Source organism: Melanostigma gelatinosum (genome assembly GCF_949748355.1).
Source record: "Melanostigma gelatinosum genome assembly, chromosome: 6".
Taxonomy (NCBI): domain Eukaryota; kingdom Metazoa; phylum Chordata; class Actinopteri; order Perciformes; family Zoarcidae; genus Melanostigma; species Melanostigma gelatinosum.
The window spans coordinates 19211886-19224051 of NC_136639.1; the positions used below are offsets into that span (position 1 = coordinate 19211886).

At 39.9% G+C, this 12166-nt stretch overlaps 1 protein-coding gene across 1 annotated transcript; it reads left to right on the forward strand.

Moving 5' to 3' along the window:
• Positions 1-370: 370 nt before the first annotated feature.
• LOC306778258 (eosinophil peroxidase-like) lies at positions 371-8966 on the forward strand (the record flags this gene model as incomplete). The annotated part of the gene is made up of 15 exons (XM_079269705.1): positions 371-396; positions 2792-2860; positions 4989-5076; positions 5210-5385; positions 5483-5615; positions 5857-5986; positions 6071-6277; positions 6375-6735; positions 6845-7005; positions 7095-7353; positions 7444-7614; positions 7746-7983; positions 8097-8296; positions 8408-8434; positions 8554-8966. The coding sequence occupies exons 2-15, from the start codon at positions 2794-2796 to the stop codon at positions 8964-8966; spliced, it is 2631 nt and encodes an 876-aa protein (XP_079125831.1). The 5' UTR covers positions 371-396; positions 2792-2793.
• Between the last annotated feature and the right edge of the window lie 3200 nt (positions 8967-12166).

Here is a 12166-nt window from a genome sequence, read left to right on the forward strand (position 1 = left end):
AAGTCCGCCGCCTGTCTGACTGAAGGCAGGCATCGCAGGGCATCTGATTTTACTGTGAGTTTAAATGTAAGGTCAAATATACATACAATTTCTGCTGGATATCAATCTGAGTGCTAGCTATCAGTTGAAATGTAATATTTTCTGCGTTCCTTTTTATTTGATTTTTATTCCTGACCAATGAATGTGACCTCTCGGATAATTTACAAGGTGTCTATTTTACAAAAAGAATTATGTGGAATATAGTATTGTTTGTTTTAAGAGTTGACAATTTACATCACCTCAAGTGTAACATGATAAATAAGTGTTATTTGAATTGTGACTTGGTATCATTTTTCTAATAGTTTCAAGATCTCTGGTGCTTGTGCAACATTGGACCATTGGACTCACGCTGTCTTGGTATCTACCATGTTTAAATATATAACATTTGATGAAGATTATATATAATAATCACATACAAGTCAAATCACAATAAATGAATCCATTGATCAACTTATTTGATCATGCTGCGTGCCACTGCTTACATTCTTACAAATTTTGTCTGCAGGACCTTGAAACCATAAATTAGTGTGTGTTTCGAAAACTTCAATCATGTTTAATAAGATGACATTTTGCGACTGTGAACTCCAAATGTGTTAACAGTGTTTGCAGTTTAGTTTGGTTTACATGTATGAAGTAAGATTAAAGTTAGTGGATAGTACCTTTAACCAACAAAGGAATACTTACCACTTTACTACCAAAGTAGCATTGAAACAACATTTCATGCAGCTTTACCTTCATAGTTCCTATCTGAGCTCTTACCTTCCTCTGGGGCACTAATGGCATTAACGACATTTCAATCAGGAGAGACTTGATTCGAATATAACAATGATTTATTATACATGCATAAAATATGAATAGTGCAAAGTCTTTGGTGATTGGATTCCATCCTGAAGTAATGTCACAGAGGGTAGTGATACTGAGGTCAGATAAGGCCTAATCCCCCTGGAGTCCAGACACTGGTGGTGGTGGTGATGAAGGGAGTTGCTGCAATCCAATGATGAATGAGGATCATGACTGTGATGCTGACTATGGTGACTGGGGTGGAGGAGGGTCACATCTGCTTCGAGCTGAAATGACGACTGACAGCAGCAGAGAGGAGAACACTTTTTAAAGTTTGACAGCTGGTTCATTTAAAGTGAATGCCCACAATCAGTTTATAGAGTAATCACAAGGAGAGAGAGCTGAAGAATGAAAAGAGGAGTAAAGATATAGTGTTCCTGACTGAATTTATGCTTAAGCTTCATTAATAGCGGTCTCCTAGTCAAAAGTCCTGTCAGCCTTCTGTAGACTATGTTGCTCTTTAAACTAAGCAGTTGCTCTGACAGTCTACGCAGTTGGGTTTTTCATTGCAATAAAAGATTTTTAGGTTTTTTTTGGGGGAGTTTTTCCTGTTCCGATGTGAGGGTCCCGGGACAAGAGGATGTCAAATGTGTACATATTGTAAAGCCCTCTGAGGCAAATTTGTAATTTGTGATTTTGGGCCATACAAAAATAAATTGAATTGAATTGAATTGAATTGAACTCAAGGCCGATGTAAAAATCATTAAACAGGACATTAATTCGTGCAAGAAGGAGACAGAGTTGATTCACATACAGAATATATATCAAGGCTGCTCAGAGGGCTGTCTCTGAGTCTCTGATATTTATACTGAGGATAACATACAAGTGCGTTGGAACAGAGTCATTTGTATAAGTTCTGGACACATCACTTTGGAGATGTTTCTTTGACAATTTGTTCTGTTAAAGGGTAATCTTATCCTAATCAGGAAACGTCATGGTTGCAAATCAGCCTACGTATATACTGACGTGAACACAACAGATTTACTATCTTCTCTTGACGCCCGTTCATAAGTAAACAAACAGATGAGATAGCCATTAAGAAAGACAACTAAGACACTTAATGAAGAACACAGATGAGAAAGCTTGTGTGAAGTTTGGTTCATACATGGACACAGACTTTATGGAACCAGCTGCTTAGATTACAGTGGCTAAACAAAAACCCTATTTAAAAAAGAACTGTTATTTAAATGTTTTGTTATGCAAAAGCTATATTTATAACATTTGAGAGAACAGGCTATAGCGCCACAGCAGTTTAGTCCGAAATGATTACATTTTATTTCGTACAGATTTTAAGAATTTACAAAGAAAGACATAAATGCATGACAAAAATTAAACAATAAATTATAAAGCAAAATGTGTCACTATGTGAGAGATTATTTTCTCTTTCTCACGAACCAATAATAACGTTGTTAATTATTCCTGGCAATGTCTTCCTCTGCCGGACCTGAATTTTGTTTTTACGATTAGATAAAACAAGATTAGCGTATCGTCACACAAACTTTGGCCTTGTACCGCAACTGATCTTCAGTGAGAGGATATATAGTCTTCCTCATTGCTCTATTTTCCGTAAATGGAACACTTGAAGTTGCTCGACAGCAATCCTGCTGCAGATGCGGAACTAGGAAGACAAAAACATAATCCATTGTCTGAGAAACATTCCTTTTCACTTTTCAAAGGTTACTTTACTTTTATTCTCAACTTTCTATATCCTATTTACTTTGACTTAATAGAAGCAGTTACATTTCTATGTCCAGTAACTAACGATTATTAGTAAGTAAATAATGTATTAGATTGGATTATATTTGTTTTATACTTTCAAGTATTTGGTGAGAAGAAGATTCGTAAATATTATATTAGTTTAAGTGATTTGACCAATGCCTTACTGACTGGAGAATATCTGTCTTTTTTACAGAGATGAATCGCTTTCTGTGCCTACTGGCTGTAGTTCTTTACCTGGGCTTGCAATGCCAGGTGAACGCTGGTGAGTAATACCTCTATCCTCCCGCTTAGAATAGCTACACATTAAATGCATTCATTGTTTGCTTGATTCCAACTACATTTTACTCTCTTATGTTTTGTATCAATTTGATCAGATCTCAGTCAAAATGTTTGAGTTTGTTTGTTCGTTGTGAGACAAAATATATTTAGTAAAATGCTGTAACTGTGTGGTATGGATGAAAAAGTATCATCTCAGAAATGCACTGGACAAAAACATGAGTATTACGTATGAACAAGAAAATAAACTAGAAAATTCCTAAAGAAATTTTGACAGTGTGGCTTCTACTGCCCGAAGATATCGCAATATATACACACGCCAATGTTACCGGTAGTGTCATTCAGGTTCAATTGAGATAGCGCTACTCTCTTTTCTGCATTTTAGATTCATACTCTTGGATTGAAACTTGTATTTGTGGGGCTTTTATTTTGAAAGGGTGGGAGGGGGGGGGGGGGGGGGTGAGAGGGGAAAAGTCCTCTAAAAATATCTAAGACCTGAATGACTGTATGATAGAGAGAGACACAGAGAGGGAGAGAGATAGACATACAGAACGATAGACAGAGAGGAGAGAGAGACAGAGTGAGTGAGTGAGACAGGCAGACAGGAGGTCTAATGATCTTTCCTTGGATATCATGTGTGGATGTGTGTAGAGAGAGACAGACAGAGAGAGAGACACAGACAGGAGGTCTAACAATGCCTTTGACTGAATATCTCCATGTCATATATGTGTGAGAGAGAGAGAGAGAGAGAGAGAGAGAGAGAGAGAGAGAGAGAGAGAGAGAGAGAGAGAGAGAGAGACTCTGATCTCTCTGGCAATCTTTCTCCTTTGGAGATTGTCCTATGTTTTATCTTTTACAGCTTACATAACTATTGTCCTGCTCTGCCATGTCTTTCCTCGTCTCTCCCTATTGTGTGTGGTGTGTGTAAATGTCACTCGAATCAGGAAACACACACACAGAGAGAGACAGACAGAGAGATAGAGGGAGAGGAGTGTGTGTGCGTGTGTCTCAGTGCCTCTGTGTATTTATCAACATCACTAATGAGCTCATATAAACACCTGTGTGCTTGGGTACATATTGGTGATTGGAGCACCTGTGTGTTAGAGGCTACTTAAGAGAGCGTGAACAGTGATTTTCAACAAAACTACCTGCCAAACATATGCCCTTGATACCAAAACCATGAGACTAATCAATCAAATATTGATACCGCGAGAGAGATAAGACTCTGGCAAACGCGGAGATGTGTTTTTTATGTTTGTGGTGTTAAAAATGTGAGCTCAAGCGCAATGTGCAAAACTGGTACCGTCTGCGTTCTTTGAGAAATTAGTGGTGAGGTTTAACATGGAGTCTAATGGAGCAGTTGGTTGGAGTTCATGTGGCTCTGTGGCTCTTTGAGCCAAATGTGTAAGTCCGTTGGATTCCACAGACATCTGTGTGCGACAGCACAACATTTCAAAGCTTTTTGGCCAAAATGGTGTATAAAGAGTAAACATTGTGGGAGCTGGAGCAATTTGTTTGGAAAAATCACAGAATATTTTCCTGCTCTGCTCCACTCTGACGGTTATGCTCTCACTCTAGCTCTTAACGAGCTGCGTAATACACACCCATTATAAAATCTGAAACAGACCCAAAATTTTCCTGAAACTTAATCGGTGACTTCATGAAAACTGTGCTTGCTATCAATATGTCCATTTGGCTCAATAAAGTGCAGCGTTTTGTCTACGTTTTAAACTTTGAATCATGTTTCTACGTTAAAGTATGGCAAGTCAATATGGGCCCAAAGTTAAGTGTTTTTTCGCTCTCTTCATGCCGCAACCCCATTCAAGTGAATGGAGAAATTTTGCTCTGTTTTTTGGGATTTTCGGGGAAACCGCTGGGCGAATCTCTCCGAAAAATAGATAGCACACTATTCCCATCAGGCCGCATGTTTTGATGTATTTTTTAACGCCGCTTTGGCAATGCTGTGTGAGGACAAGCGCGCCAAACTTTTGGATAAAGCTGATTATTATTAAGCCCGGTGGATAATATACAGTGTGCTTTGGTACAGGCAGTTTTACTGCCTTGTGCCACAAAGCCACACTGAATGAAACAAATTGTATTTTATTCTTTTTCAGAATCCCATTTGAGCAGGAGTGCCATTGAAAGGGCTGTGATTGAAGCCAAGGCCACAGTAGACTCAGCCTATGAGTACTCCAGGAGAGTGTGAGTGTGTAGCCTGCTGAACACATTCTTCCCTACTTTGATTGACCAAAACGTTGATCAACAAAGGTGTATGAAATTGCTATTGAAGACATTCTGACTGAAATCATAAATGTGACCTCTCCACACAATACAGGAGCGTTGAGCGCGTGAGGAGGAATGCAGTCAGTCCGTCAGACATCCTGCGGTTGTTGAAGCAGCCTGTTGGGCAAACCCGTAATGCTGTGCGTGCTGCTGACTACATGCACAATGCCGTTAAACTGATCCAGACGTCTTTGCAAAGACGTCAAAAACGCTCCATCAATGCCACAGGTGTTTATCCTTTAGTTTACAGCTTCACAGAAATTTCTTTCAAACATTTGTAAATCGGTTGCAGCTGAGATGCTCATTTCTTGCCTCTGTTAATTAGATCTGATCTCTGAGGAGGATCTGAAGTTCATTTCTGATCTGACTGGCTGCTCTCCCCGACATCGTCCCCCTACTTGCACAACAATTGGCAATTTGGACAAGTTTCGCACTGCAAGCAGCGCATGCAACAACAAGTGAGGCAACGATTCAATGGCAACATTTTATATTACTGCACATCTATCTCTTAGTTCAGGAAAAATGTCATCATGTCCCTGATTTTGGGTTTGACTTGGGAATTTTGTTGCAAGTTGTCCCTTATCCTTTTCCCTGTATTCCTTTTACTCAGTAAAATTCAACAAATGCAAAGAGACATGAAAGATCTCTTCAAAACAGAGAAGATTAACACAGTAAGGGAATTGTTTTATACTTGCGTAGGGAACACACCCGCTGGGGATCCGCCAACACGCCTTTCACCCGCTGGCTCCCTGCGGAGTATCAGGATCTAATCTCTCTGCCCAAAGGCTGGGACCCTGCGCACCAAATCAACGGACATCTTCTTCCCTTGGTAACATACTTCCTTTGATAGCATCTTCACTGACCATGGAAGTCCTTTTCACCAAGGTGCTCATTGTCCACATCCTGTTCTCAGGTCAAAGAAGTGTCCAACAGATTGATGCAAACAGCAAACTCTGATGTGGAGAGCGACACAATCTACAGTCACTTGGTAACAATCTTCGGCCAGTGGACAGATCATGACATGACCTTCACTCCTCACTCTCCTTCGATCCGCTCGTACAATGACGGGATTGACTGTGAGAAGAGCTGTGACAACACAGAGCCCTGCTTCCCCATTGAGGTCAGTGTTCGCTGCATTACACAAGAAAAGACATGAATTCATCTAAAACACACACACTCACCGAATGTTAATTAACTGTATATTTTCATCGAAACAGGTTCCCCAGGACGACCCACGCTTTGTCAATAAAACACACAAGTGCATGCCCTTCTCCCGCTCAGCAGCAGGTTGTGGTTCTGGCAACTCCGGCCACATATTTGGTGCAAGCACCGTCCGTCAGCAGATGAACGGTATCACAGCGTTCCTTGATTTAGGTCAGGTGTACGGTGCAGAGGACAACAAAGCTCGTTTCCTACGAGACCTCACCTCAGATAAGGGCCGGATGAGAGTTAACAAACAGTACACTGACTACAGCCGTGAGCTCCTGCCCTTCTCCACCATGGTCACCAACATGTGTGCCACCCGAGCCAGCATGACTGATGACCCTGATGCAGAGGAGGTGCCCTGCTTTGTGGCTGGTGAGTAGCAGCAAAAACACTGATGTACAAATCTTAAAAGTGTTAAATCCATCACAAGCATTGCACAGGGATGACAGCACTTTTGTCCTCATTTTATTTGACCTTAAAGGTGACGAGCGGACCAATGAGCAAATTGGTCTGACCGCTTTACACACACTGTTCCTGCGTGAGCACAACCGTCTGGTTTATCTTCTGGCACATGTCAATACTCACTGGGACGGAGAGAGACTCTATCAAGAAGCACGTAAAATCATGGGAGGATATTCGCAGGTTAGAGACACGTTTAGCTGCATGGATTACAGAAATATTGATTTGTCTTCACGTGGTTCAATCAACTCAGTGTATTTTCTGTCTGTTAGGTTCTCACTTTCAGAGACTTCTTAGGTCACATTGTTGGTCCAGACTTCATTGCCAGTCATCTTTCCACCTACCCTGGTTATGATGAACACGTGGACCCCTCGATCTCCAATGTGTTCGCCACAGCTGCCTACCGATTCGCTCACCTGATGGTCCAGCCTAAAATGTTTCGTCTTAATGAGATGTACAAGGAGCACCCTGTTTACCCCAGCCCATTGCTGCACAAAGCCTTCTTCACACCGTGGAGGATCGTCTTTGAAGGTAATGCCAAGGTCTTTAACTTATTCGTCGTTCCCTAAGCAGAGAATGAATACAGTTGATTGAAATTAAATTATCTCTCATGTTCCTTAGGTGGTGTGGACCCAATCATCAGGGGCCTGGTGGGTCGTCCGGCCAAGCTGAACACACAGGATCACATGATGTCTGATGAGCTGAGGGACAGGCTCTTTAAATTCACCAGTGAGTTGGCACTGGATCTGGCTGCCCTCAACATGCAGAGAGGAAGAGACCATGGACTCCCTGGTAGTTATTTAGTCTTCATATGTGTTCTTTATATATTGAGTCAATTTTACTTATATATCTCGGATTTTGCAGGCATTACAGATCATACTCCTAAAACATGGCACCATATTTACCCTGTATGTTATTTTTAGGCTACAACAAATGGCGCGGGTTGTGTGGGCTGACACAACCACAAAATCTGGAAGAGTTGGCTGAAGTGCTAAACAACACAAACATGGCCGAGAAACTGCTGGATCTCTACCAAACACCCGACAACATTGATGTGTGGCTGGGAGGAGTGGCTGAGCCGTTTGTCCCTGGAGGAAGAGTGGGACCTTTGTTTGCTTGCCTGATTGCCCGTCAGTTCCAGCGGATCCGCCAGGGAGACCGGTATGTTTCCTAACTGACATTGCTAAAGATGTGGAGATATTTGTGTTACCTGCACCTATACATTAATGAGAGATTGAGAGATTCATAGACGTTACCAAACTGTCCAATTTCAGACTTTGGTGGGAGAATAATGGGGTATTTACTGAGGCCCAGAAGAAATCACTGAGGGAAACTTCGCTCGCTCGCATTATCTGTGACAACACTGGTATCACCGAAGTACCGGAAAACCCCTTTCTGTACCGGCCTCGTGGCTACGGTTACACCCAGTGTGAGACGATCCCTGCCTTTGATCTCAGTCCATGGAATGAGGATGGTGAGTTGATGTCCTGAAATCCCATCTGACACAGTTGACCAAGACAATCATTTCCGACATTAGAATATTTTGAATATACTGATTTTCATTTTCATTTTCTACCAACACAAGACCCACATGGACCCAAGGCACCAACAGGTAAATCTACAACTCATCCATAAATATTTAAATTGAAAAGTATTACTTGAAATGACTGTAATGGGAATGTCCTGTTGATATAATTGTACTTTCTAATTGTATGTCTTTTTTTCATACAGGACCATATGGACCTCCTGGACCTCATTTCACCTTTGAGCAAGTGGCTTTCTCTATGCGACTTGGCAACGACATACCCCAAGCCGGAGTGCCCCTCCACTTCAGTGAGGCCATCTACAATGGACAGAACAGCTATAACCCAAAGACAGGGATGTTTACATCTCCGCATCCAGGCGTGTATGAATTCCAGTTCCACTGCACCATCTTCCAAAAGGATGGCAGTATAGATCTGATGCGTAACGAAAATTTGATCGTGCACTCATTCACCACCTGGAAGACAGGTTACCTCACAGCTAGTGGCAACACCTACATTAAGCTTAACAAGGGAGACAATGTCTATCTGGTGGCCAACCACGATGGCAACGGTTTGACCCATGACTGTTTCTTCTCAGGGCATTTTCTGTTCTCTGAGTAGGAGCTCTTGAAACAGCTTTTGACCTGCAGCATCCCTAAAATGCTGCAAACGGAAATCTGTTTTGACCAGTTATTGAGTCTAATATACCTCTTAGTTGCTGCCAATAGGATGAGATAATCACACTTTCAGTGCAGTTTCCTGCTTTGCACAAGAATTCAATGCACCACAGGTGCTAAAAATGATTCTGGTTTGACCTTTTCTCAGGAGCAGAGCTATGCTGAGACTTTAATTAAAAACAAAATAACATCATAAAATATACATTTGTTGTCGTGAACCTTGCTGAAAAAAAAGCATTATTTTACTGTTTTAAAAGATTTTGTATTGGATGAAGTGATATTTATAATGCACTGATACCTGCACTATATTGTTACATGAAGGGCATAGCTTATTCTACTCTTATTCTTTTGTTGTAAAATGAACTACTGTAAAACATTATGTGAAAACTACTTCACTTAAGATATTATATTTTCTCCTACTTTTCTTTTGAATTATTCAGTTTATTGTCTTTCCCTCATTTCTGAAAATTGTAACGTATTGTACAATTTACAAACATGCAATCCTCAAATAAGACACAAACGCAATAGCTGTCATTTGTAACCAATTTCTTTGGGAACACTGTTTTTATTTGTTATAGTGTTCCTGACTGAATTTATGCTTAAGCTTCATTAATAGCGGTCTCCTAGTCAAAAGTCCTGTCAGCCTTCTGTAGACTATGTTGCTCTTTAAACTAAGCAGTTGCTCTGACAGTCTACGCAGTTGGGTTTTTCATTGCAATAAAAGATTTTTAGGTTTTTTTTGGGGGAGTTTTTCCTGTTCCGATGTGAGGGTCCCGGGACAAGAGGATGTCAAATGTGTACATATTGTAAAGCCCTCTGAGGCAAATTTGTAATTTGTGATTTTGGGCCATACAAAAATAAATTGAATTGAATTGAACTCAAGGCCGATGTAAAAATCATTAAACAGGACATTAATTCGTGCAAGAAGGAGACAGAGTTGATTCACATACAGAATATATATCAAGGCTGCTCAGAGGGCTGTCTCTGAGTCTCTGATATTTATACTGAGGATAACATACAAGTGCGTTGGAACAGAGTCATTTGCATAAGTTCTGGACACATCACTTTGGAGATGTTTCTTTGACAATTTGTTCTGTTAAAGGGTAATCTTATCCTAATCAGGAAACGTCATGGTTGCAATCAGCCTACGTATATATACTGACGTGAACACAACAGATTTACTATCTTCTCTTGACGCCCCTTTGAACTTAATTGAATTGTTAGAATTTGAGTCGATAGGTGGGAGTGCTTATATAATTACTCTTTAATATCCCACACACCCTTCGCCAACAAATACATTTTTTTCACTTGATAACTGCGACAAAATGTTGCCAAAACACACTTCATAACCAAAGACAACGTACTGAAGTGTCTGCCAAATTAACCTTTTTGTTATTGTTTTTACTGACAAAGGTACACAAATATCTACACAAAGACTCAAAGGTCCAAACTAGTTTAGATCATATAAAATGGAACCATATAGGTCCTGCAAAAAGGGCATGGACCTGTTTTTGAAAGCACTACTATATATAGAGGAAACCAGTTGGGAAATTCCGGGTGCCACGTCACATTAAATAATCATCAATCGTCAATCATTTTTAAAAGGCATAGCATTATGGCTCACCGCCAACCACACCTTGTTCTATTTCTGTCTGGCTTACTAACACATCCCACAAATTGTCAATCTGAATTGGCAATCTGCCCTCGGATTGGGTTCAATTTAAATGTGCTAAAATCCAATTGAAAATTGGAAAAAAGACGAGTTTACACATGGATGGATCGGTTGTGGCTCATAAAGGACTTTTCACAGGAGACATTCTTACTTGTCAAAAGAACAGATGTCACTAATAACACTAACGAACGATGGCTGTTTTATTCCAGTGTCCCAGTTTGACTTTGATTTGCATAAACAATACTGTGCATGCACACTCGCACTTGTGTGTGTGTGTGTCACACATTGCTAAAACCCAAGACACCCGTGTGGAATATGCGCATAAATGTAATACATTTAATAATATTAAAGAACAGGTTGTTTGGTAATTGTGAAACATATAAAGGGCCTGGCTACATATAAAAAGTGAATTAGTTTGGACAAATAAAACAATGGTTTTATGTTTCACTCATTTTAGTTTGGAATCCAATAAGAGAAGCACACTTAAGTTTTCGTCATTTAAAAAAGCTGGAATCCTCTTAATTTTATCAGAATATCCATCGGCCCACACGCCATTTTTACATTAGCTGATTACCGAATGATCTTAGGCACCAAATACTTTACAATTGGTGCAGAAATATGTTTTTGTTTCCCTCGCACGCAATGGACTTTCATGCCCGATTGTCATTCCATTGATGTTTCTATTCCAGGAAGTTACTGGCACTCTCTGACAATGACTTTCCCGTAAACGCTAGCATTATTAGAATGTATCCTGTTATTATAATGGCTGACATCATTATTTATATTTTTTAGAACCATAAAATATTCACAGAGCTCTTTTAAAAAGAAAATGAATTTAAATTATTTTAAAAAATTCTCCGCAACAAGAACTGTTGACGAAAATCACGTAACTGCGGTAAAAGCTAAAATGAAAAACAAAACAAAAAAACTGTTTAAAAAAGAACTGTTATTTAAATGTTTTGTTATGCAAAAGCTATATTTATAACATTTGAGAGAACAGGCTATAGCGCCACAGCAGTTTAGTCCGAAATGATTACATTTTATTTCGTACAGATTTTAAGAATTTACAAAGAAAGACATAAATGCATGACAAAAATGAAACAATAAATTATAAAGCAAAATGTGTCACTATGTGAGAGATTATTTTCTCTTTCTCACTAACCAATAATAACGTTGTTAATTATTCCTGGCAATGTCTTCCTCTGCCGGACCTGAATTTTGTCTTTACGATTAGATAAAACAAGATTAGCGTATCGTCACACAAACTTTGGCCTGATCTCAACTGATCTTCAGTGAGAGGATATATAGTCTTCCTCATTGCTCTATTTTCCGTAAATGGAACACTTGAAGTTGCTCGACAGCAATCCTGCTGCAGATGCGGAACTAGGAAGACAAAAACATAATCCATTGTCTGAGAAACATTCCTGATAAACATGGGCGTTAAATGACGCGTCATCCAGCGAATAAAAGGA